General features: G+C 37.6%; 2 protein-coding genes across 5 annotated transcripts in view; both read left to right on the top strand.

Moving 5' to 3' along the window:
* The window catches only part of EFCC1 (EF-hand and coiled-coil domain containing 1), a 50,162-nt gene extending 41,458 nt beyond the window's left edge, over positions 1-8,704 (top strand). For 2 of the 4 annotated variants that reach the window (XM_052678484.1, XM_052678485.1), the window contains exons 6-8: positions 1,471-1,629; positions 4,520-4,589; positions 6,054-8,704. In XM_052678484.1, coding sequence (XP_052534444.1) covers positions 1,471-1,629; positions 4,520-4,589; positions 6,054-6,187 — 363 coding nt within the window. In that variant the 3' untranslated portion in view covers positions 6,188-8,704. The remainder of the gene's footprint in view (positions 1-1,470; positions 1,630-4,519; positions 4,590-6,053) is intronic. The other 2 variants (XM_052678486.1, XM_052678487.1) reach the window with 2 other exon arrangements.
* A 12,758-nt stretch (positions 8,705-21,462) lies between these two features.
* On the top strand, positions 21,463-24,700 carry GP9 (glycoprotein IX platelet). Its single transcript, XM_052678501.1, has 2 exons — positions 21,463-21,574; positions 23,436-24,700. Exon 2 carries the CDS (start codon positions 23,443-23,445, stop codon positions 24,067-24,069), a length of 627 nt encoding a protein of 208 aa, XP_052534461.1. The 5' UTR covers positions 21,463-21,574; positions 23,436-23,442; the 3' UTR covers positions 24,070-24,700.
* Positions 24,701-27,915: the final 3,215 nt, after the last annotated feature.

Genomic DNA, 27,915 nt, shown 5'->3' with positions numbered 1-27,915 from the left:
TTTCTTTGTCTAAAATTGTGTTCAGACAGTGATGTTGAAATCACTATTTGCAGATGGGCCAGGTTAAGTGATTCAAGCTTCTGTAGCTGTTCTGAGATGTATAGCTCAGATGAGCTGGAAAGCCTCACACAGCAAAGCACACAGCGAGTTAATGTAACAGGGAAATTTGCATCTGATGGAGCAATAAGTGCCAACTAACAGCCAACTTTTAGCACTGTCAGAAACTAAAACCTTCTGCAAGGCTCATTGTGAATCAGGGACTAATTTATTTTTTGACTCTAATGACATTTATGTGTTAGGGAACTGAAATTCTTTCCCATTTATTAAAAATACATTAAGATAGAAATCTCCACAAATAAAATCTATTAAGTACTGCATATATTGAGGTCTGCAGCCCTTCTGGTTCTCTGTAAATGCTCCTAAAACTGCAATAAAGATAAAAGATGACAAACAAATGCCAGCAAACTTAGCATTTACCTCACATGATTTTGGTTTTCAGTGTAATGTTAATAAACAGATTTAGATTCTATTTGCAACAAGAAATTTCATAAACTGGTAATTTCAGAATGCTGGGTTCAGCAACGAGTGGGAAATGAAGTTCATAAAACTGAAATCTGTCAGTGCTCTCAAAGGTCCAGAATTGACATATAAGTGACGTACTTTCCAGAGGATGCTTTCCAGGCTCAAGTTAGCAATGCATCTGCAGTGGGTGTGGGTCTGTGGCAAACAAAGATATTCACTTTTTGAAAAGGTGCAGTGGCATTCTAGTACAGTATTACTCACTTAAGTTCTGCATTAAAAAGTAATGTTCAAATCCTAAGCGTTTTTTTTCACAGGCAGGTTTAGAAAACAACAGATTGGTTCAGCTTTGGTAGGTCCAGATCTAAGAAGACCACTCCTGTGCAGAATTTCTGTACATCATTCTAAAGTCTTGCTGAATCTGGACCTTTATGTGCTTAGTTGCAAAGCGTACCAGTGTTTTGCAGAACCAGAGTCTTGGAAATCATTCTGTAGGACTTTTCTTTTTTTCCCTCAGCCAAAATACTTTGAAGAAATTGGGTAATTACCTTCCTGTTTCAGTGAATATACAGAGAACTGACTTGGAGAAGCTGCAAGACCAAAACACAACGACATTGGTGAGGGAACACAAATCAGTTATGTTTTATAGAGGACCACAGGAATGCAAAGCGTTAGAAAGCTGAAGTAGGAAAGGCAGTACTTACAACTTACAAGATCTAGAATGATCTGCTAGCATCCAAACTTGAATGAATTGCCATTATGTGCAAGTGTGAAGCATGCATTTCCTAGCAACTATTAATTCTTTATGTAGTACATTAAAGAAATGTATTTTTCAAGATAATCTTCTCAAGAGAACTAACATTTACCAGATAAAGGGGATAACTCAGCTTTGCAATTGTTAGGCAAGAAAGTTAAAAGCTCCAGTGCTTTAATTCCTGTGTCATTATCCAGATGAAAGGCCCATTGCTAACTGAACTGCAGCAAAAGGTGGAGGAAACGGAAATGTTGAAGATGGAGCTACAGATGTTGGAGACTGAGAGAGTTAGGCTGTCACTGGTGGAAGAAAAGCTCATGGATGTTTTACAGCTTCTTCAACAGCTGCGAGACTTGGTATGGCAAGAAAGTAGTCCAGTAACTTAAAGCTCTTTATGATAGTGTTTCTTCAAACCAAAAAATGATATTCATACATTCCATTCAGCACAAAGTCCTTTACACCAAGAAACATTTTTACATGCATTTGCCTTTGGAACTGCCTAGTGATTTCAAAAAACTTTTAAACTACTCAGGATGACTTTCAAAAAGAGTCCTAGAGGTCTCCTTGGATGTGGGTCCTCAGGTTCTCATTATTTAGAGGAAACAAGATAAACTTCCTTTGAAATTACATATCAGCATGGACTGCACGGAGGTGTGGTAAAATGCAGCAACAACACCATCCCCTTCAGTACATTACATGACATTATGGTGAAGGAAGTGAAAATATTTGTCAAGTACTTAGGTAAGCAGAAAGTGGCCTTCCAGGCTAGAATTTGGCTAAAACACTCTAATCTCTTTTTTCACAAACCTTTTTATGTCTCAGTCTCAAGTCACAAGTTGTAGAAGGCTAGGAAGTGAGCACTCCATGACAGCTTGTCCAGGAGCACCAGCAACACTGTGCTCAGGCTCAGGCTCTACCTGCTGTACAGCACCCGTGCACAGCAGCATCTTCTGCCTTGCCATAGCAGCTGATCAGAGGGATCCTGCCTTTGCAAAGCACGGGCTCCTGGCACCAGTGGAGGCCAAGGCCTGAGCCTGAACCTGAGGCCAGTGTTCTGTAGTTGAATAAGAGTCCAGCTTCTCCTCAGCAGTTTAGGAAGCCTGCAGCAAAATTAAAAAAAAAAAAAAAAGAAAAAGAAAAAGCTGGGAGCCTTTTTTAAACTGCATCCTACAATAGCATTGATTCAGTATTAAAAATACCCCTTCTCATATACCAATATTGTATTTTTCTGTGAGAAGTTTCTTATCTGATTAATAATCCAAGCATGCATTTATAAAGGTGGATACAAGGACATCACAGAAGTACACAGCCAGGGTGGTAAGCCTTTAGAAAACAAATCTCAGTCTCTTTCTTGGGGACTGATAATGGCCAGCCAAAAGACAGGCAAATTGGGTAATCTGCAGAACATGGGGTGTGTTGGGAGCCATACTGTACTGTTGGGAGCTAATATCTTGGATAATGATTCAGAATTCTCCTCAATTTTCAGCAAAGCTTTACTTAATCTGTGTGAGATGAGAATGCTTCCTCAGATGAGCACTGTGCTCTGGTAGGAGCATGTTCATGTTCCACTGATGACTCCAGGGAACAAATGCAATATCTCATAATGTGGTAACTTATTCTACACTTGACAAGGAAATTCTCCTTTCATATTGTTAGTCTGACATATGCATCAATAACAATCCAGTGGAGGATTAAACTAGTAACAATTATGAGTGGCAGCCTGCATAATAACCTCCTGTGTCAAGACTTCAACATGTCATTCACTGGTCACTTATATTATTGCAAATCATTTCTGCTTAGGAGACAATCCATCTCCCAGCGTGCCATGTCTTGGTGATAATAGCACTTAATGCTAATCTTTGCTAGAAATAAGCCATCACATGCTGCCAGCTTCCATAGCACGAGTACAGACAATGATATTGTCAGTGAACAAAGAGATTTACAGCATTCCCAGTAGAATTGAGCAAGGATCCCCTAAATCTCTAATGGGTTACAATTCAAGCAAAAGAAAACTTATTCATCAGTAACTATAGTTTTAAATGCCTTTTTTTTTTTATTACATATTCCTTCATGTTACAAACATCCCAGTATCTCATTTGCAACAGAATCTACTAGAGAGCAATGACTTTCCAAAGGCAAACACACTTTGTCAGGAGTATTAAAAGCTCACAATGTATTGCAGAGATCCTGCGTAATCCCAGCCTGCCACGAAAGTCTCCCTTTCTGGAGATATTCAAAACATATCTGGACTCTTTCCTGTGGAATCTACTATAGGGAACCTGCTTTAACAGCAGGGTTGGACTTGACGATCCCTAAACATCCCTTCCAACCCCTAAGATTCTGTGATTCTGTTATTTTTGATTCCGTGAACCTGTTTTTTCACTGTGCACCAGCCCCACTGGGGCAGATAGGCAGAAGGCAGATGACCGACTTTAGAAAGCAGTGGCAGTGTTGCCTGAGCTGCTGGTAGGTGCATCATCTTTCCTCCAGAACAGCTTTCATCTAATTTCAGTTTGCAAAGTTTTAACAAGAACAATCTGTCCCTGTAGACATGGAGGCTCTAAGTGTTAATTAAAATAATTGCAAGACTATTTCCCATAAAGCATGCATTAGTGTCTAGATAGCAAAATTAAGAGAGTTTGCTTTCCAGATTATTATGAACCTCACAACAAATTTCTAATATAAAACTATTAGTAAAGCAGACTGTCCAAATCCTATGTAGTTTTTACAGTCCTCTTTTGCTAATGATTATTACATCTCAATCTCAAGGTAATAGCAGGCCTGCCACATGGCATAAACAATCTCTGATTTGTCTACACCTAAAATAGTCCCCAGTAAATCTTAGAACAGATGGGGCTGAGAAGCTCCTTCTGAGATAACAGTACAATATTTGACCATTTCTTTTTCAACACAGGCTTAGCAGAGGCCTGAACATTTATTATGCACCTGCTGCTTACACTGCTTGCCATCTAGATTTGTTCACACACAAGACTCAGAAAACAACACTGACTGACTACAGATTCTCTTTTTACATCCACATTAAGGGACTGGGGACAAACTGCCGTTATTTGAGCAGTATCTAAGTTAAAATGCATGAAAATAAAGCCAGTACCAGGTCTTGTATCATCAGGATTCAGTTTTGTTTTGATTTTTCAAATGCAAACACATTGTGCATAGATTTTACTGCCTACATTTAAACTGGTGAAGAACATAATTGTGCCATAATATTATTTTGTTTTTTCAAAGAACATATCTAAGCGAGCCTTGGGGAAAATCTTGCTGAGCACTTTGGAATCCTGTCATGACCCCCAGCATGGTAAGAAAGTAAATCATGCATGAAGACCAAGAAGGATGAAAATAGTCCTTTTAGGAACAACACTGGATAATGAAAAAACAAGTGTGAAAAAAATATTCCAAATGCTGGGGGAGAGAGTGGGAGAAAGAAATACTATCCAGGAAGATTACGAGGAGACAATGATGCTTTCTAATCTACTACACTTAAGAAATAGAAAAGCATCCGTGGCATTTTTTAGCTAGATTGTAATTGGAGTTTGGCAGTAGGGGAACAGTTCAGTACTCCACTAATGTCATTAGGGCCTCATTCAAAAACATGACGCTGAATATGTAAGCCAGCTATTTATTAGGTTCCTCTCTGGGTGCATGTCGTATTCTTGTTCTGCAGCAACAAGAAGGGATTAAAAAAATATTTTCATAAACTGCTTCAACCTTGAACTCCTCTAATAATCTTTCATTTTCCCCTTACGAAAATTCAGCTTGCAATATCCTCTCCCTGGACAATGGTCCAGTGTACCAGAGCTGTCTTTGTAGGAACTATACAGGGATCACAGCCCAGAGGTTTAGACTTGATTACTTTGTTCCTATTAGCAGAGCATTTGTACTTACCTTCAAAGAAGGAACATTCTGTACCAAGTTTCAGAACATGGTTTGGGGGGATTTTTAACAGGGAGATGGTGATCAAAGACAAGATTATAGAAGAGTAGATGTGGCCCAAAGGTTTGGTTTTGGAGAATATTAGTAACAGTAATTTAGGAAGAACAAATACAAAGCATCCTGAGTTTTTCTGTTCCAAAGCCTTGCTGTTGCTACTCTGCGGCAACTGACTCCAAGACACCCATACAGAAAGAAACTGTATCTGACCTATAGATCAGGTATTGCCTTGTCAAACACAAGAGGAGACTGGGAGAATCCACACTACACATGTCCAAAGGCACTACTCATGCTGCAGGGGAGTGGTGACTCTGAATGATGTTGCTGAAACAAACTACCTCCCTCTGTAACTGCAGCACAGTTCAGCTTTCTAAAATGAGTTGAATATTGAAGTAGCCTTGTGAAGCTCTCTGTACATTCTGTATCACCATTGCCATAAGCTCTTCACCTTCTCTGCTTTCCATTTTCTGACTGCGCACTTAATGTGACTTAAGCAGCTTTCCTAAGTCTCTGAATCAAACATTTCCTACATGTTTGACAAGACTAAGTAAGTGGATAGTTGGATGAGCAACTTTTCACTGTGATACAAAATAGTAATTTTTATACAAGTACATGAGAACTCAACAAGCAGTGAGTAAAGCAAGAGAAATAGTAAAGAAAGCAGACCCTTTTTCTGTAGAAATGGGAATTTATCATTTGATCTCAGAATGTAGATATTGTTTGTTAACTACTTGCACTGGTACCTGTAAAGAAGACAGCTTGAGTTATAATAGCTTAAGTGCAAATTTCTGTCTTTGTTCAAATGATAATGTTTGCCATTTTCTTTTTAAAGGAAAAGCCCACCTGTTTGAAGTCCTAGATACTCTTTACCATGAGTTGACAGCCTGTGAAATCTTACAAAGCCAGCCTCTGGAGAAGGCTCAGAGTCGCCAGTCCTTGTCTAACCCACTGGTCATCTCCTGCTGAGCAGCAGTGCCAGCTACAGCCACACAACCAACTGAGCAACAGCTCTCATTCATTCAAAGATGGGATGAATGAATAAGATTTGTCAAATTCAAATTAGCTCAGTAATGGAGAAGAGCAACAAAATAATAAAGCCATGATATCAAACGTCTGCCATTTCTGGGAAGAGCAGTGGTTTGTCAGCTAACATCACGTCCTCCCTTAAGTTAAAGAGCATTACCTTACTTAGCAGCTTAGCCACGCTTGCACAGTGGACCTGGAACTGAACTGGTTAACCAAATAAAAAGAATTCCAAATACATCAACTGACCCATTTAGATTTACAGCCCTGGTTATGCGCTGCCTGAGCACAAATTCTAGCTTTTGTCATAACTCAGTTCAAAAGCAAAAGTCTGCCTATGTATTCAGTAGCAAGTAAACTGCTTCTGTAACATACAAGTAACCAAATGACTATATTAAAAACATACACTCAAATGTATGCCAGTAGTGCAAGTCTTAAGGACTCATGTATAAAATATATTTGTGTGCGTCTGTATATGTGATTCAGTTATTCATTTTATTTAATGCTAAAGATAGATTTGCTATCGCTATGCTGAATTTCATATTTGCAATTACACAGATGCCTACAATAGCCCTTGCTGACAAAAGGCTTAGATTTTATATTAAAATTTGCATTTTACTTCTTGGAAAAGGCATAATACAACATTGCTCCCCAGCCCAAGGGGAAGGACCGAAACATTCACTTTGCAGCAGCTGCCATTGTTGCACAAGCAAAAGCCACGTGCAGTACCTGACCTTGTTCTCACATTTAATTTCCCTCAGTGCAAGTGGACTTACACAAAGATGGACCCCACTAGCAAACAAATTAAAGTAAAATGCTGACCCTAACCATGGTGTCATTTTAATCAGCAACCAAATAATTCCTGGGGGCAGAGTTGGAAGAAAAATACATATTGCTTCCATAATACTTTCACTGTTTTATTCAACTCTCAAACATAGAAATTAAGAAGCAAAGTCCCTAAACCATTCAGTTGAACTTACGTTATTTAGAAAATGCACTGGAGATCTTCTAAGAATATGAATTTATTTGCCTGAGATAGTGCCAGCGATGAAATAAGGCATTTCAAATTCAGAACTGTGCATATATGAATTTTTTTTCCATGAAAATTGATTTCATATGAAAAAAAAGATCCATGCCACAATCCAATATGGGGATTAAGAGGATTTCTATTTCTTTTTGTTCATAATGCACTCTATAGCTTATATATGCCTAGGACTTTCCCAGAAAGAGAGAAAATGTCATGAAATTATTAGATAAGCATGATCTGTGTGTATATTTGGCAGTAGGAGCATTTCAGAAATAGGTTTGTAATACATGTACATGCCTGATTATGGCTACCTTAATGTATTGCAGGATTCTATTAGCATCCAAATTAGTAATATTTACTGTATCCACTCTAGATATACATATGCATGTGTACTTGTATTATATATACTTAACAATGCCTTAATAGTGCTATGTTAATTGTATACTTTTTGTATCTTTTTCACCAAGTTTCTACTTAACCTTCTCATCTATTTCTCTAGATGTAAGCAGACTGATGTGCTAATAACAAAAGAGGGGAGGAGCAATACAGTCTGAGTGAGTGCTGCCCAGCTCAGCCAAGCAGCAGTTGAGCCATAAACAGAAATTGGAAAATGCCACTTATCACCTAAGCTGGTGTTAAGGAAATAGCAAACAGCTGAGATAAATGGAAGATTTTCTGAATAAACAGACACCATTTAACTGACATAAGAAACACCTAAATCATATCTTGTTAAGTTAGCTTCAATTTATTTCCTTAGAAATGGCTATATCAAAATGATTTTTGATACATCAGCATATCCTGATTAATCTTTAGAGTTGCACTTCCTTCTGTTATTTTCAGTGTAGCTGGAGAGAATGTTTCATTGCTGCAGCAATTCAGGTGCATATAAAAAAGGCTGATTATTTTAACTTCAAAAGGCAATTTATGTGGAGCAAGTCAAACTTACAGTATTTCCTAAGAAGAATGTTCTTCAGGATGGATCAAGAGGCAGCCCTCATATCCTGTAAATCAGAGGCAGAATAAGGCATTGTACTTTTTAAAGACCTTCTTTATTGACCTTAAAATTGATTATTTTCTGAAATACTTTTACCTCAATGTTTTATACTAAGTCTGTCAACCTCAGTGTTACTGGGGCTGATTAATATTTAAAACGAAGCTGTATAAATCTCTGATTTTAGATCAATGTAACTGAGAAATTTCTAGCTCTGCCTCAAAAGCAGGTAGGCTTCCACAGCTTAATTTATTATTTGGAATTCATTCAAGAGAGACTGTATAGAAATTCTGAGAAGCAAACCCAGCGCCCTAGGTTTTCTGGAGACCTCCTTCAGTCCAATTACCTCAACAGATTTCAGCTTCTTTTTATTAAAAAAAAAATAAATAAATCTTGCCTTTTGTAGTGTTTGAATTTTTACCAAATAAACAGAAATACCTGATCATGTCTCATTATTATCTTCACACCATTTCAAACATTAATGTGGGAGCAGTTATGACCCGCACTGTTGGCTGCATAACAAATGCCTCCTTTGAATGGCCCTTGCTGTGTGATTTCTCATTAGCATGTGGATCTTAGATTTTCAGAGATGAGCACTTCACATTGCAGGGAACAGATCACCTTTTGTAAAAAAATTGTCCTCATGACAAAAACTGAAAAGATAACAGAGCACATTCAAGAGCCTCCCATTTAAAAAGTACAACTGCAAACCCCTATCACAGATCTCTGCAAACTCTTTTATGTTTACCACACGGTAATAAAATGGCCATTTGCTTCCACGTTTACTTGTCAGTTAAAAAAAATTCACAGCACATGTGCTGCAAACATAGCAAGTGTAATTGCCCATCTAAAACTTTGCATACGTAGTCAAAAGCCCTCAGAACATACCTTCCCAGCATTTCTTTGTTCAGTAGGAAGAACAGTATGGAAGAGCACACATGGCATGCTACCAGATGAGACCAGAGCTCTGCTGCACAGGTTCCAGCTGGTAAAAGGTCACTTAGGTCTTGGCTGTAGAAGATAACCAAACTATTGTCTTTGTTTAAAAAGCCAACGGGCATCTATAAACGGGCTAAAAAGATACAAGGGCTAAATAGTTATGCTGGATTTGAGACACTGTAGTTGAACTCCGGCCTTATATCATGCTTGATTTCACTCTGCCACCAGCATGCTCATTACAAAATCTACATTTTTTTTCCCCAGATAGTAATTCCATTCTTACAGAAAACAGAAAATTTCCTTTGATTCACGTCTGCTGGAACTCCCGAATACAATTAATTTCCCACAGAGAGTTCCTTGCTCACCACTAACTACAGAGCAGTAAGTCCTCAGGCTCTCAGATATTACGCTTTAACACTGATGTCCACCCTTTCCCCAAAGAGCTGCCTGGAATGGTCCAGCACTTCTGACGTCACCCCTACAAGTCTCCTCCATTTTTTACTTACTACAAGTTATGAACTACTAGTGTTTTAAACTCCATCTGATATATAAAATTATATAATGATTAAACCATTTGTTTTCATTGAACTTCTCTCTGAAACAGCTCAAAGTGACCTCTTGTCACCTACGGGATTTACAGAATTTTAGCACCAAATGAATGTGGAAGTCTCCAGCCAGAGCTGCTCTAAAAGGCTCAAAACTGGTGTTTGCATACACTTTGGGAAGAAAAAAATCCCTGGCATTGGCATGTATGTTTGCTGAATTTGCTGACATTGAATTTCCTCTCCTTTATGACACAGTCAATTAATTTACTAGATGGTGCATTTCATGATAAAAGACTGTTTAGACTTCAGTCTTTGTATTCATTTTACTGCTAAGAACACTATTAAACAGTGCTGCATAAAATGGAATTGCTAGGTATGATAGAATGACAATACATATTCCCAGCATGTGTGTCTTATCACATTACCAGCTGAAGGGTTTCTCATAGATTTATAATTTAATGGAATTTAAAGACATTCAATCCTTTTATATTTACATTATCTTATGTGTTTAATAATTTTATTCATAATTCTGTATAATGCAAAAGCACCAGATTGTGTTTCTTAGTGTGCAATTCAGTTGTGCTCCAAACTACACTCAGATACTCTATTCTGTGTGGGTTTTTTTGTATGAATGGCACTCTGGAGAGCATGACACAATTACCCTACAAATTACTATTTTATGATTCTGCCTCAAAGAACTATGAGCTAACTTATCTTTGTCAAGGAGTAAGCAAAGACTGTAGGATGACATTGAAAAATATCACCATTCAAGTGGTTTTACCCACATCCTCACTGCAAAGCAAAAAGGTCATAAGATCTAAGTGTCTGTAGTTGAAAATAATTTTAGTTCTTGAAGAAAGTTTCATTGTTCTGGCTGTGCTGACTCTTTAGTATTGATTTTTATTTTTTTTTTCCAAGTACGAGTGGAAAAAATTACTCTGATAAAGTAAATGTTCAGTACGTTATCAGGAATTTTCTATCTGGATGATGGCAAAAAAAAAAAATAAAATAAAAAACTGAAGAAAAAAAAAAAAAAACACAAGAAAAAAAGCAAAACCAGAAAATACATGGAGAGTGACATGAAAGCTGGAAATACAAGGAGACAACGTGCCCTAACCATATTTAGACATCCCTCCCCTTCCTTCCCTCCTCCCCCAAAAAAAAGAGCAATAGCAAGGGAAGGTCATTTTGTTTTTAAACTGATTATACATTCACAGTGCTAGTCCAGCACTGTGTACTGCTTGCTTTCTTGTCAAGCATTGTAGCTCTAACCAGCAGGGATCAGCTCTGAGGACACCCAAAGAAGTCAGTGCTGCTGCTAATTGCTCATGAACAAACATCTGTCATGTGCTGGGCTGAGACACCACTGCCTCATCCACTGAAAGACTGATAGTCACCCAAAAACGTCACCAGGTTTTGAGAGTCATTTGAAAGACTCTTGAATGTGCTCAGATTTTAAACACAACAGCCTCCCAGGGCCCCTCTGAGAGCTGCCACTTGAGAGTGTGTAGCACATGCTACTACCATGGAAACCATTTCTAGGTCACCTTTACATAACAGCACAGAGAAAACATCACCAGCTCCACCATTACAGCACACTTCTTTCCAATGAAGAATGCAGTAAACAGCTTAACTGTTACTGTAATTGCACATAATATGCCACAAATAACAAGGTATACTCTCCTCAGTATAAAAACGGGAATGTACAGACTATGTGTGAGGTGTTCTCTCAGACTCTGCTGTTACACTTCTAGTCTTGTAGGGAGGGAAGCAAAATGCCTGATCCCATGCATCCATTTTGTAACTCCAGACGTATGACAACTTGTGTTAAACTAATGCTTTAGAGAAAATCATTAATGCTAGAGAGAATCTATCAAGAAGGAAAACACAACTGGAGCTGCTTTTATGCATCTGGCGGAAGCTACATATAAATAAAAGTGACAGAACTAATAATTTGAGTCACAAAATCAGATTTAAGGAGTCACTGAACCAAACAACAATCTAGGGAGTAGAGACAGAAAAGAAACGGGAAACATTTCAAATCCCGAAACAGAAATATTTCAGGACATGAGAAATAAGAAATAATTGCATATCAGATGCTTTTCTACTCAGAGAACACCAAAGGTTTGCTGATGCAGATGGGAGAATCTGAGTTTTTTGCAGTGAACACTGTAACCTAATTATTTGAAGTATAGAATCAAGATGTCACATCTATGAAGGAAGTGTCTTTAGCATGGAATTTGGAAAGCAAACTTATTAATGAACATAAATAAGGTTTTTGTATTATATTGATAAATGTGAACATTTTATTTCTGTGGTGATATTTTTAACAAAAATGTGTTGCTCTCACTTACACTACAAGATTTTTAGCTTATGCATATAGCCCTCCATTTCAACAGCTATAAAGCCTCAAGAAAGACATTAATATTTATAACTATTGTTTGGTTTCTTTTTTTCTAACTTTTTTTTCCAAAGAGAGAAGAATTGCTCATCTAGAAACCATTATTTCATAAAAAGGCAGTTGTTGCAAGTCATTGAGTGTTGACCTCAATCTATACTGTTCTATTGAATGTACAAATCATCTCCAAACTCTTTCATGTTCTTTTTCTATCTCCCGTATGAACAGGATGGCAGCAGATGTAGAACTGAAGCAACACTGGCAAGGTAGAACTGCTGCTTTTGTACGTGGCATTTTAAATGTTACCACTAATATTTTAAAAATTTTGAATGTGAAGAACTTCATGGCAAGTTAGGATAAAAATCTTCCTTTTTTGAGGAATGTTTCTGAAGGTACATTAGCAGAACTTGGATTAGTATTTGAAAAAGTCTGTAAAATTAGGGAGAATATAATTCAGTAGAATTTAATATAAGTTTAAATATAGATTACTGACTAGTAAATCATATGAGAAATAACTAAACATCATGCTTGTTTGTACTATGAGACCACATAGGTCTAAGAGATCAAATATTTGATCAACCCACATGAAGACAAATAATTAAATATTCAATAGCCTATTGATAGAACGACATCATCAGAGAGGAACTAAGAATACAGAGGTACAGGGTTTTGCCCCAGAATGGTACTACATTCAAACTGCAGCACTGCAACAGGATTACACCCACCTTCACACAAGTCTGAACAGTACAGTAGCTAGAGTAGCCATCTGGGAAAAGTGGAGTGGAAATTCAGGTTTGTGCACTGGATCAGGAAGGACTTAAATCCCAGTGTCTTCCAACCTAGATGAAGGCCAATGGAATCCTGGGCTGCAGGTTAGAGATTGATCCTTTCTTTCTGCTCAGCACTGTATCTGTAGTGCTGAGTGCAGCACTACAGTGGCCATACAGATGATCGAGAGACTGGAGAAGCTGACAGAGAGGCTGAGAAAGAGGCTGAGAAAGCTAGGGCTGCTCAGCCTGGGCAAGACGGGCCGTCTGCCCTAATAGGCAGGAACGGAATTAGTAACAAAAATCAACATATAGGCCCAAGTGCTACTAAAAAATAGAAAGAACCAAATCCAGCTATTTGTACGTATTCTTTGGAAATTCCTTGTTACAGACTGCAGATTCAATTCACTTCTGTGCAGATAAATAAACTCTGTAAATAATTTTGAAGTTGGACCTGCTATTGAATGATAACATTTTGGAGACCTGGTTAGAACTTCTGCTGAAAATTAACAGTTGGAGATCTTTGGAAGATAGTGGAAGTGTAGTTTGACTGGCTCATAAATTGTCAGACAAATAAATAGCAAATACAATTCACATTTTCCCTTATTTTTTCACTGTCACTCCTTTTCCAGCCAATATTACATAAAAATTTCAATGCAAAGTACTGCAGCTACAGACCGAGGAGTGCTGACAAGTCACTTTGTGGCCTACAGTGGCTATGTTACCTCGCAAGTGTGTTCAGCAGACCCCCAGAAAGGTCTTTGGAAAGATTTTTCACCGTGATAAGGAGAAAAATGAACTATAATTGAAAAGTCATTCAGATTTGAGCTTATTTCCTTGAAATAAGTTATAAGAATGTTCAGAAAATACCTTCAGCAATCACTGTGCTGTTTACACACTACCTCATCCTAACTAACCACAATGTAATTTTGCTACTCAAACAATTTGTGCATTCCATGTTTGCTTTGTTTAATCAGCAATGACAATGAAATGATAAATTGCTATTCAGCTACATCTGCAGCACTTAGCCAATCACTGAAATCCAACCTTCCCCAGTTTCAGATCTTCCAGTATTCACTGTTTCCTCTGACCCTAGATTTTGTCTCAGAAGAATAAATGGTCCTTTGTCTGGCAGAAAGCAGATAAGAGATATTTCCCAACAACCATCTTCTACACTGTCTGGTCAAGGACAACTACTTGTGTCAGTGCTTTATATTCCCTGCTCATTTCTAACAATTCTCATTTGTCTTTGTGCTCTAAAACGCATGTATTATTTATTATGAACCAGCCCACAGAACTCCCACCAACTTCACAATGCTATGTGGAAAACTCTCCTTAGGAGGGAAATATCCATAATTATTGTTTCATCAGTTGATATTCACATTTTTCTCTGAACAAAATAAATATTGGATACGCAAGAATAAGGAAATATTTCTCTTCATACCATGAGCAGAAACTGTAAGCATAACAATCAAAAATGCTTGCATTTGAAAAGCAAGAGAATTGCAGCAAGCACATGCCTTCTTTATTTTGTTTGCTTCGCAGACAGATAATATTATTCCCACCCATCCTCTATGCACTTTTTTCAGCAGTCTGAGACAGCCTGGTGGCCAAAATCTCAAAAGCCAAAAGATTTGCATCTACTCCAAAAGCCTAGTGCAAGGCATTCTCATACTCAGAGCTGTGATGAAGTTGCATTAGTAGAAGATCATTCAATGCCTTGTTTCTTGCACCCACTTATCTCTAACATGAAAATAGCAGCAAATGGTCTTTAGCTTACAGTCTGGACAAGTAGAAGTTTTTAAGGAAAACTACCACATAAAAAGTACTAAATCTCAAGATGTGATATATTATGATTCTTATACAATAATAGGCTGAGTGCAACTTTGTTAATTAAGAGTTGGAATATAGTCCAGACAACAACAGAATTTCAGCAGGGCTCTAAACCTAGGCTGGTTTTGGGCAGCTTTCATGCGTGCACATATACTCACAGTCATTCTGAATGCTTGAAAGAATGAAACTACATAAAGACAAATGACCTGTTCTAGAACAAGTAGGCCTGAACCAGGTTATGAATTACTACAAACTATGCCTCTTCTCCTCAGGACAACAGCTGCAGGATAAATCTGCATATTGCATACATCTCTGTTGAAAATAATGGAGTTGTAATAGCTGGAACAGATGGAAGGATGAAAGAGAAAAACTAAGTGGTGAAGAATATACATCTGTCTCTGGTAGCATCATAATGCTGAAATAAGAATCTGGAGTAGACAGAAAGAAGTGCTTTTAGAGAGAGAAATTGAAAAAGGTATATTAGCTATTCAATTTCTTTTTCTTCCCTATTAATTAAAGATAAGTTGTGCTGATTTGTAAATTGTAACTATTACTGTGTTTGGATATTATTTTGGAATAATATGCCCTTCTCTTCTTCAGTTTTGACAAATGTTTTTGGATTAAAGAAAAGGAAAGAGTTTCTGCAGCATGCGTCCACAAAGAATTCATCAAGAGTAGCTGTTTTTGAAGAGGCTGCTGAGCAAATGAGACCTCCACGATCCATGTCTACTTTGGTTCTCTAAAGAGGAAATATATATCCCTACTATCACTATAATTCTTAATTCGCTTAAGGCTTTACATGGGGTTTGAGTGATTCCTTGGCTTTCTGCATGTGATGAATACCATGATGCATCGCCAAGGCTGTCTTGTTAAGAATGTAGTGACAGCTGTTCGTTTGCAGGTCCTCTTTTTCACACTGCCAAGGATGACCACAAAAGCCTTTGTCATGGTCAGATTGCACAAGCAGATTTATACACTTGTCTGCTTTTCCGCAGCGGCTGTGCAATGATATTGCTGTTATTTCTGTACTGTATCAGGTAGCACCCAGGCTGTTCATTGTATTTTAAGCATTCTGCCCTTGGGGCTTTTCCACACATAAATGAAAAATGCCGTTAGCAACTCTGGACTCATGAAAATTCCCATCACGCCAGCAACTTTAAAACCGCTCAGAGATGAATATCAGGAGCGTTTGTTCAGAGTCACAAGTATTTTCACCCTCTTCAAGACATTGGTTTATGTGCTGACTCTGAGGAAAAAAGACAGGTATTGAAAATCAGTTTACAGACTTCCCTGGAAATAATAGAAGCCTAAAAATAAGGTGGCATCTGCACTGTGTATTAGTTGTATCCAGTATCCTGCAGGCTGAGAAAATCTCAGTCTTCGCTGAATTGAGAATTAGTTCCTCTGTTTCTTTTCTCAGATGTTCAATTTACGTCCACTAAGAACTTTGCCCCAAGTAAAATTGCTGACTGCTCTGTATGTTCTTTTATTTCCACCATTAATCACAGCCAAAACAAGATGCTTCTTGAACAAGCATTTTCAAGCTTAGGGTTTGGATGGTGATGCTTGACAAGTCCGGAAAAAGAAAAAAGAAAAAAAAAAAGTAATTTTAGAACTCTGGAAATTAAGAGATTCACATTTTTTTCTTCCCACATGAAACAGATTTTTTTTTAACCAAAACATACACCTATTTACTGATCATATAAACGAAAGTCTTGGCCTCAAGCCCTAGGTCCTAGCCCTAGAAGTTAGTTTTTTTCTCTTCCAAGAATCCCTCTTTCAGCCAGGTGCTGACACACATTAAGATAAAAAAAAAAAATGCTTATGTATAGGCACTGTTTTCTACAACGAAACTATAGGCTCTTAATTCACTACCTTGAGTAGCAATTTCATCAATTCCATTTCCATGTATACATCTACCATAGCTTCCTTATCATACACCTGGCTGTGGAGTGATTAAATAGTTGTCGCCCACCTTATTGATTTAGATTTATCAGAAATGCCCCTGTGTAAAGAGAGGAAGAAAAGGGAAAATAACAGGGGTCTGTAGGGAAGTATTAAAACATCCCAAATAGTGCAGAAGATAAGCAAAAAGCAAAACATGGAAGTAAAACATCAGACAAAGTACTCTGATCTCACCAACACGCTCTAGGATCATAATGAAAGGCCCCCCCTTTAAAAGAGGGAAAACTACCATGTATTTCTGAAGGAAGCTGATCACAGGGATTCAATGGCAAAGGGAGGGAAACAGAATCTCATGGATTTCATTTTTTCATCCTTCTATCTGAAAAAAAAAAAAAAACCTAGGATTTCAGAATAATTCACAGAAGTTGTTGGCATTAAAAAAAAAATGAAAGAGAAAATATTCATTTTTGCATTCACAAAACCTGAACAATGTTCTTTAGCTTCTGTAAACTAAGCTAGGCCTTCAGAAAGAAGCCAGCAAGGTATGACATAAATACCAGTTGATTTCATGTGTATAATCAGCACAAGCTGTTGACTAAAGTAGATAGAAAACTTTTCTCTCCCAGAGTTCCGTTTTTCCCTGCTAGATGCTCAGATACCGCTGGTCCTTTCCTGCCTGCCAGCACAGAGAGAACTACGCTGTGTCACTGCAGGACAACATCATACCACCAACATTCATCAAAATTGATGTGGAAATGAATTATAAATAACCTCCAACTAGCTCCATTAGGAAATTTCACTGCAGTACAGCCATCAACACTGTGTTTGAGCTAGAAGGAGCAAATGAGGGCAAAGAAAGAATTAGATTATGTGGGAAGAGACTTACAGCATCTTTAAATGAATTTCCAAACCTCCTCAGAGGAACATTGCTTATTTGTTCCCCACTATATGTGGTCACATCATTAATTCATCTGTCAGCTTGATAAAACCCACTCTCCAAGCTGCTAAGTATATTAGGATTCAGTAATAGAAAAAAACAGGATTAGCATAGCAGCATTTCTGCTCTTACGATTTTATCATGGATCACATTATATGAAGATTTCCTTCGGAACCTAACACTTGAAGTCAGGTTATGATAGATGAAGCTCTGGTTTTACTGATAATACTAATGACTGTGAGCAGACCTTGAAAAAAATGTAAGCTTTAATGACCACAATCTTAAATAAAAAAAAGAAAGAAAGAAAGAAAGAAAGAAAGAAAGAAAGAAAGAAAGAAAGAAAGAAAGAAAGAAAGAAAGAAAGAAAGAAAGAAAGAAAGAAAAATAAATCAATATATTTATGCTATTAGGGATGCAGTGCAAGAATTGGAAAACTGGGATTGACAGTAAAGTTAACTCCCATACTAAAGCAAATACTGTACGGTAATACATTTTTGGGAGCATTGTTCATAACTATCTTCCCAGCCATGTGAAAACTGCAGTTTTGTCAGCACCTTCTAAATAGGCTAAGTGTGTTAGCTAGAGAGTGCATTCTTAGCAATCCATCTGCTTTGCAGCAGAGTTCAAAGGCAGCAGAGCCCAATCTGTTCAGTGACTTTCTGTCCATGATCAGAAGTCCAGGCAGAATTTTCTGCAGGTCCCTGTGGCACAAAGAACTGCAGATAAGTCTGCAAATTTGCAAGATTGAGCAATGCTGATCTAGTACTTGATCTAGTGGTTGGCAACCCTGCCTGCTGCAGGGGGGTTGGTAATTGATGATCCTTAAGGTGCCTTCCAACCAAAGCCATTCTATGATTCTATGAATACAAACAGTACATAAATACAACACTAGTACGGAAAAAAATAATGTGACTGCAGTTAGTCACACCAGAAGAAAATATCTCATCACTGAAAACATATCCAAAATCAAATGCTTTATTTAATATATATATATATGTAGTCACAGCTTTATAAAGGGTAATGTAAAAACTCAGTTCTAATTCATTATGAACAGTGACTTAAATTCTACAATTAATTACCACAGGAAACTCATTGCTTAGGCTTTTCCAATACAGTCTTTTAAATCAGATTCTAATTAATTTCTAATTGATCTTTCCAAGATCTAACTGTTCAGTGTGAGCATGAAGTTCAATGTCCTGCCTTCAACATTTCTAACTCTTCAAGCAGAAAACAGCAGAACCTTAGCTAATGGCACTGAAGACTGACTTTGTTTATTATCAAACTTGTTAAACAAGGAGCTCATCACAACACTCAGCAATGCTCACTCTCATGAATAAGCTCACCACATTTACTACTCTGTAACTTGGTAAGAACACTTGGGTATCTTTGGCAGGCTTGACTACATTGTTACCAGGGAATTGACTGGCATTCTGACATGGTTCAATTGCAGAGAGTTCTTTGGCTGTCACTCTGGCTACATCCATATACTCAAACTGGATCTGGGCAGTGAAACAATCTGGAACTGAAGATATCTCATCCAACCATGCATACCTGGAGGGAAGATGTTATTTTGGACTATCTTTGGTCTGGCCCCTACTACTGAACTTCCATTAGCACCTGGAGCAGGCCAGATGCATTTCCAGAGTGTCTATCACAATTTAGGCACACACAGAAAATGCAGAAGATTGCGAGATTCGTTCTGAAAGCTCAATCCTGATCCCCAGAAAAATATTAAAATAAATGGTGCTTTGTGTTGTAACACTTCAAGTGGAACTCAGCGTCGCTTTTTGAAAATGGTGACTGCTGCTAAAGAGCTGGAAAACTGATTATTTTAAATTAGAGCAAAATACTGAATTAAACAAAGCAGCACGGCAGAGAGGGGTGCAGCTGACTCTGTTTTACCAAGCCCAGTGCTTCCCATCGAGGCAGCAACCTTCAGCTAATGAGATGCATGAAAGAAACACTGACAGCACTGACTGCAGTGAGATTACCGGGCTCCCTGCTGCCTGTTCAGAGCTGATTAATTGAACTGTGTGCAGGGAACTGCCAAGGCATGATGATCCTGTTGTGGGAAGTACTGTCTCGATGGTGCTTTTTAAAGATGAGGCTCTTAGAGATCCTCTCTCTAGAAATTCCCTACGTGCACTCCAACATTGCTACAACTTAGCATACATGATAGCAGTATATTCCTAAGGACATTTTCAATTCAAATCATCTACTAGTATTTTCTTTCATTAACAGTCTCAAAGCCTAAAACTTTTGTCTTGGATGTGATGGAGAAGTCAGTATTTCAAATGAGTATTTCAGTCTTTCTGACAATCATTATGAATTGATAAACTCCATTAAAAGGCTGATTCGATGTAGGTGCAACATTTAACAAAAGAATAACATGAATGACACCTAGTGGAAAGACGAGCAATAGCTGAGAGTTACACAGTAAGCGAGCAGTTTTGCTCAGTGAAAACAAGGAGAGATTTTTTTTATGAGAATGGGAAGAGAAAGGAAAGAATTATTTGATAAAATTGGTGGAGTATAATTTAGGAGAAGAATTTCCTAAGTAATCAGAGCTTACCTGCTTGTACTAAATTGGGTATTTAGTTTGACACTGCTAAAATTAAATTAAGCTAACTGCAGTTTGAAAGAACACAATAAGTAGAATATGTACTGGATGAAATTTAGAGCAAAAATATAAGCAAACTCCTATTTCCCTTAAAAAAAAAAATCACTTTAATCTGGTCTCTTGCTATCTGAATGCATTGCCACCACAATTGACACCTGTCATCTGAAAATTCTAATCTCTGCTGAAGGTGCTTCAACTTCATAAAGAGTGACAGATCAGAAACTGGTTATCCCACATATATCCATCCTTTTATGAAACGACCCCAAAGACAGAAGGATTTTCCCATTATCAGCAGTTCACTCATGGGTCCAGCTGCTGGACATCTGAGAGGCAGGAGGACTATTCATTTCTCAGTGGAGGAATTACTTCCCCCACCTTATAGAAAAATAAAATTCAAAACAGGTTTGAAGTAGTTTTGCCTCCTCTCTTCACAGCTGTATTAAAATACCTTTTAAAGTACTTTTTAAAAGTACCTTTTAAAGTACCTTTACAGTATCATTTAAAGAAGAGCAGAAATACACAGAAATACATTTTCTTATGGAAGCTCGTAACAAACTTCAGACTATGGTAACTGATTTGGGCTCAAAGAAGACAAGTATTTAAAAATAAACAAGAATTAAATAGTAATCACTATCCAAATAATCTTACGTGTAAGACATTTTCCTACCTGCAAGAACAGCATGTTACAAAGAAACAAGAGTTTAGAAGCAGGTCTGTGCAGCACATCTGCAAGACAGGAAACTCATCTGAGTTTCATTCCAAAACACAGAACAAGCTCAAAGCCTTTCTCCAAAACAACACACTATCCAAGGACTGGGCAACTTTTTCACCCCTATGTCAACATAATGCCATTAATGCTTCCCTATCCCCTAACGATCTCATCTGACTAAAACATGTTATCTTGGTGTTATGGCGTTTCTTTAATCCTACAAATTTTGCTTCTCAGTGAAATGCTTGCAAGTACCAAGGTGAGGCTGAAGCTAACCTATATACTTGCATACAGATTACTACAGCACGGCAGAAATTTATCAGATGAGTTATTTTAAATTTGTATGAAATTAAAATGTTCAGGTTTATTGCAAAAAATAGGTATATATTGGCAATAAAAGTAACTGAGAAGTATTTCCTCTTGTCTGTAACAGACAAAACACTATAAAACAAAACAGACAAGCACAATATGCCATGACAGATGTCAACCATTTGACAAGACAATTTCCACTGAGAGTGGTTTCCTATTTGTGCACAGAAAAAAGCTCATCAACTTTATGCTGTTTCCTTACTGACTCTTTAAAAAGCCAGTTCTGGTTGCTATATGCACTCCAGCTCTTAGCCAAGCAGAGGAAAGGAAGCAAGAGGTGAAAAATAAAGGTAAGTGTCAGCATCTGCCTTCTCATCAGCCCTTCCTTTCTGCATTTTTGCCAGTTCTTAATTTTACCTGATGTGAAGTATCTCATGCTTAAATACTAAACCTGAAGAGATTCTTATTTTTGTAAGATATTACTTTTCAGTTATATCTGAGGACATTCATCTGTCCTTTTAAAATGTCTATTTAAAAAAAAAAAAAAAAGTCTAATAGAATTTCAAAAAATATTGGATAAGGATGTAGGTTCAGACCAAAAATATCCAGGCCAAACACATGCTAACAGAGGCACACAAGGTCAAGATTAATATTTCAGCTACTCTGTTATTGAAGTTTGTACTTTTATGTAGCATTAATTCCATTTAAAATATAGAAATGTAGCATTTAGAACAGGAATCTAAAGTTGTCTAACTTTGAGAAGCTAACTACATAAACAAAATTAATTTAAAACAAAATCAATCCTTTTCCCCCACATACAATTTTAGCCTTTATTAAATGAAACTTCCTTGACAAACAAAAAATCAGTGACAAGCTATTGTAAACCTGAGAAAAAAAAATCATTTTTAGTTCTAAAATTTTCTCCACTTTATAACACTGAATTGAAAACTATTTTTTTAAAATCCCATTCTGCATAAGTAAAATGTAAGCTCTGTATCACCTTAGGTAAGTAAAAAACTCTTTCACTCTGTGTTTGTTGCTGTTTATAGGACAGTCCTATCTGCCTGATATTTTTAAGGCTTGATCAGTGTAACTGTAAATCACATCCAGAGTTCTTCTAAGGTGTGCCTGCAAACAAAATGATTCACCTGTTTTCACCATCTTCATGGAAGAAGGAGGTTTTCTAAGTGTGTAGTGATACAAAAAACATCATTTTTACATCACCTGTTACTCTCCAAGTAGCAACCAAGGCAATGCACAGTCAGATACTTTTATCTCAATACTTACTTATTCCAAGTGAATTGGAAAGAAAAAAAAAGTGAATTCACTAGATCAGGTATTAAATTCAAAGAAATGTGGTTCCAAGATCAAAACTTATCAAATACAAAACCCCCTTACCTTAAAGTAAGGGGGTTTGTATTTACATCAAAATAATAGTAATAACAACAAAGGCAGAATAGCAAACATGTTAGGAGGCTTTAAATTGGGGGAAAAAAAAAAAAAAAAAAAAAAGCACTACGGTGGATGTCTCTTGGGAGCCTCTCTATATAACTTAATCCCTAAAAAATAAGCAGTAATAAATATGCAAAATTTCCATTTATCCAGATCTTATTGTCTTTTGTCAGACATGGTGAAATGAAGCTACAGGACAGGGGAAAAAACAAACTTTTTACCACAAAATCCTCTCTTCTGGTTAAAGTCCCAGAAAGAACATTATTTAGTTTACAGTTATTCAATCTTTTAAACTTAATTTTGAAATCTGACTTTAACACATAACTTTAACACTATATAAGTACAGAAACTGAATCAAAATCTTTGCTTAAAACTAATCTAGTTTTTACCATCATGCTGTCATTCTGTTCCAGAACTTTAAACAATAACAAATTTTGCACACTTATAAAGGAAAAACAGTAAATTAGAGGCAAAAAATGGAACCTCTGTGCTCTCTCTCAGTTGTATTTACTGTACTTAGGAGTTGGACTCGATAGTCCTTGTAGGTCCTTTCCAACTCTGGTTATTCTACCATTCTGAGATACTTAGTGCGAGAAAGAATGGCTCATAGGAAATAAAGAAAGGTAAAGACTGTCCTCCAAAAACCGAAGCCTCACGAGCCATCCTGAGAAAGAAACAATTGTGTTCTAGTTCTGCAATTAGACATAGCTAATTAATTAATCATACTTATTGCTATTATTGTTATTGTTCTCTGGGTAGCTAAAGCATGAACAAGGCAGGATTCATCACTGCTGCAGGATTTGCCATATCATTGCTGCTGCACGTGATCCAAACTGAAGTCTGTCCTCCTTCCTGCAATTGTAAGCCCCTGGAGGAAATGAAGGGCTTGCAGATAGACTGCAGTTCAAGGAAGCTGAAGGAAGTGCCCTCCTTACCCATTAACACCAAGAGGCTTTATCTGCAGAATAACAGCCTGACCACGGTTTCTCCTGGTGCCTTTGACAGCTTGCTCAGCCTGGAGGAAATAAAAATATTTGACAATCCATGGAACTGTGACTGTCATATTCTGTATTTAAAACTCTGGCTGGAAGATATCTCTGAATCCTCTCTTGCAAACATCAGATGTGCAACGCCTGCCTCTGTGAGGATGAAGCCCTTGAATCAGCTGACGGGGAATGAGCTGGGGGTCTGCAAAAGGCTTCTCCCAATAAAAAGCCTTGAGTTCTTTTGGAGAGACCTCATTTTAATTGCCGCAGCAATCTTTACCCTTATTTTACTAGGATGGGCTCTGAGATCCTCAAAAAAGCTGGTGTGCCAAATAGAACTAAGTCAATACGCTTCTAGGCGTTCGTATTTGCGGAGACATATCTCCAAAAGCTACAAGCTGCAATGAGCTCTTCACTAGCTTGAGCAGAACCATCAAACCATTCGACCACAGAAAACATGTGTGCACAGGCAATGCTAGCTGCAACAGTAAGACGCTACTGAGGGATCCCAGGACACAAAATCTGGGTCCTCAGATAAGCAAGTTTAATTTCCTTTCAAAAACAAGATTGGTGATACGTTGAATGAAAAATTTCAATCTGCCACTGCCTACTCATACAGAAAGTAGTTTCTATATTTTCTAAAGAATCCTTTAATTTTGCATTTTTCCAGTGAATTCTCTGCCCTACCAAAACCTATACTTTTTAATATGTGGATATGAGCACTGATCATGGTATTTTAGCAATTCTTTTCTTATTTTGTGTGAGTTTCTGCTTCCCCTTCAGAGTCCCAGTGGCCTGTAGGATCATACATGTGTGCAGACAAATTCAGTTCTCTTCCTCGGGTTCAGAAGTTTCCTATCAGTAGAACTACTAACATATCAGCCACTGAATGTATCCCATAATATGTCTAAGACAGATAATGAGAAAATAATCAGTAAAAATTATTTTAAATATCATTGAATTTCCCAGATTAAAAAAATAAAAATAAAAATAAAAATGTACGCAAAATTAAAATAAAGGATGCTTATTGAACATTCATGCTCACTTCAGTCTGATCTCTCACAGTTCTAAACTGCCAAGAAATTTCCAGAGATTTTCTTGCAGTTTTACTACTGACATTTGATACACAGGATTTTATGCACGTTCCTCTTCTCAATTCTTGTGGTCCTCATGGGCATATCATTTTTTCTTTGCTGTGATTATTCATAAGACTCCACGAACACCATGTCATGCCGTGATCCCATCCAGTCAGTTGAAGCTATGCTGATCAGGTGGGAGATCTCCAAAGGCCTCCTACATTCATACAGCTGTTGGCAGTTCAAACTGAGACACACCCTGCCCCAACTTACCTTCCCTGCTGGTCCTCTCTTCCTCCTAGCACAGACAGGCCAACAGAGACATCACCACCTGCTAACCTAAACTGACACCTGTCCCTGCCTGGCATACAAGGGAAGGCCAAGTACAGATGAACTGCTGAGAGACACTTTCATGAGGGACGAATAGTTAGATTAAGGGAAAAAGCATGCACTGCAGGCAGAGGGTTCCACAGCTCAATAACAAAGCGTAGGATGGGGCTTCAGGCTGAGACAAGGAAGAGTCTGATGTTTCCTTTGTAAAATCATTACATAGCTGGGAGACAACATGCACTGTGGAATGTTAGTCTGCAGTGACACACAGCGGGGAACGAGGAGGAACAGATAAATGCAAAGAACAGTGAGTTACATGGAGTGCTGACCCAAAGCAAGGTCATGCATCTAGAAATAAAAAAGGGGTTGAGGACAGTTCGGAGAAGTCAAATAATGCGGTACTAATGACGTTTGCACTTGCCGTTTTAGGGTATTTTCTCTGCAGTGAACTTTTCAAGTCTTCAAAAGGCAACCACCAGTTTGTGATCATGCAGAACAGTACATAAGAAATGCACTCTACAATTGAGAGTTTCCTAAATGATATTTTTTGTTTCTCTGAAATAACTTATTAATACTAAAAGCTCCTTTGTGCCTACAAAGCTAGATAAGCATTTTTTGTCATAAAAACAAGCAATGAAACTAAATGAATTTGAATGGACCTACACCAAAACAACAATCAATGCAGGTGAATGGATGAAGTTATAACTGAAGTCATAAAGCACTGGAATCCAGTCAACTTAAAAGTTTGCTACTATAGATAAAAGAGTAACATGCCCTACTGTAGAGCTTTACTTGTATAAACATATCGAATGAGCACTTAGCAAACTTCTCTGCTTGTGTCAACACACAGGATACAGAAAAAAATGGCAGTTTGAGGAAATGTTTTTCAGGCCTCATAAGTTGAAAGAAGGGGGAATTTCCTCTTTGACGATTTCACTTTCCACTATAACAGAATTGTGTTTATCACCTGTGAACCACTTGGCTTTTATCTGAAAAAAGTCTGAATAGAGGAAAGCTGGAACCACTAAGTAAAGGCTCACAAGCAACATCCATGTGTTTATCAGCAAGGCCACGGTATCCTGCTTAAGCCATGTACTCCACGAAATGGCCATAAATAATACTTCAGATGCTAACAATATGCAAGGACAAGAGAATACAGTGTCAGCTACCTAAAAAAAAAAGAAAGCAGGAAGTATTCCCAAAGGAGTTTGTAAGGATCACAGAATCTACTGTGAAAGCATTAGTATATTATGCCTGCAAAAATGCAAACCAGTAATAAATGTTGCACATTCTCCTAGAAGTTACAGCAAGTGCAGTGCTTTAAAAAGGTGGATGCAATCTTTGGTGGCACAGACGTGACTGTGGGGATTAATTATATATTAATAAAGGTTTTGGGTTTTTTGATGTTTAGCAAGACAAGTGGTCACGTGCAGAACTATGGAGTATGAATAACAAATATTTTTACACAGTTCACTCTAACATGCAGAGTAGATTTGTGCATACTGCAATTCAATTAACAGGGCATATATATGTGGGCTTCATTTATTAAAAAGAATGGCCAATTGGTCACAATTTTTCTTGAAATGCTTAATATTTTCTTAACATTGAAGAACGTTGCTGTTCAACCTGAACAACTTCTGTTTAGTTCAATGCATTATTTCTGTCTACCCTTAGGTTTGTTACAGATGAATTGCTGGAGTTCATGATCAGGAAATTTTGCTGCTGTTTGGATTTTGTTCAACAGTAATAAATGTTCAGCATATTTTGCAAAATAGCTGCTTATTTTTAAGTAAATAAATAGAAAGGGAGGCTTACAAACTAGATCCTTTTGTTCTGTCCTTACAATTGCATCCTGCACCCAAATTACTGCAAATGTTATTGAAGAGAATGGCAGACTTCCTATTTTATTTATTTTTTTCAACAGCTCATCCCACACATTGTCTTGGGTTGGTTTCTGATGCACTTAATTTGGTTGGATTTTTGTTCTTATTTTTCTTTTCCATAAATTCAGTAACTCAGATGTGCCCTACCTTCATGTTAGAGTTACACATGCATCACACAGTGTTATTCACTATTGCACTTAAGGCCTCAGTTTTATTAATGGAAGGCATTTATTTCAATATGCTAACAGCCAGCATTGGAGCTCTATAAAGTAAAACAAAAAAGCTCACTCTCTACAAATGACATCTCAGCTCAGGGTATGCTGAAAGACACATACACTGTGTCAATTACAGCTGCCTCCGTGCATTAATGGAGTCAAATTGTAATATCATTACACAGCTCTTTAGATCTGGCAGCTTTGCTTAGTGCCACTAACGCCTTCTGCTGAATGCAGCCACCCTGGATAGTGTATTCTGAAGTTAGCTACAAATGCTGTTTTCTTCACCAGAGGTAGCCTGGCACTTAAGAATGAAAGCATTTCTGCTAATTTACAAGATTGCAAGCAACAAGGAAAGCAAAACAAAATTTTGACAGAATGTGACCAAAAAAAAACCAAAAACCAACAACAGAAGTGCCATTTCCAGTGGGGCAGCAATAGCCTGGCCAGGTCCTCAGCTCCTCAGGATAAACCACAGGAAGTGCAGAGAAACCAGGGGAGTAAAAGCACAGCATGCCCTGTACATGAAGGGAGGAACTAAAAAGGAAAATGAGTGGAGGTGGCAAACAGATGACTGCAGCACCACAGCTACCAGCTGCAGTGTCAGGAAGGGCTGAGCATTTCTGGGCTCTGTATGTAACTACATGGCTTTAAAACAGAGCAAGCTCATTTCTCTCTGCCTTGGCACAAGTGTCTGCTTTTAAACAATCATTCCACTTGCTGTGGATTCAGTGTATTTGATCTTTTTA

Source organism: Tympanuchus pallidicinctus, unplaced genomic scaffold (assembly GCF_026119805.1).
Source record: "Tympanuchus pallidicinctus isolate F22 unplaced genomic scaffold, pur_lepc_1.0 scaffold17, whole genome shotgun sequence".
NCBI lineage: Eukaryota > Metazoa > Chordata > Aves > Galliformes > Phasianidae > Tympanuchus > Tympanuchus pallidicinctus.
The sequence above is the reverse complement of the archived record's forward strand: the minus strand, read 5'-3'. Positions and strand labels throughout refer to the sequence as shown.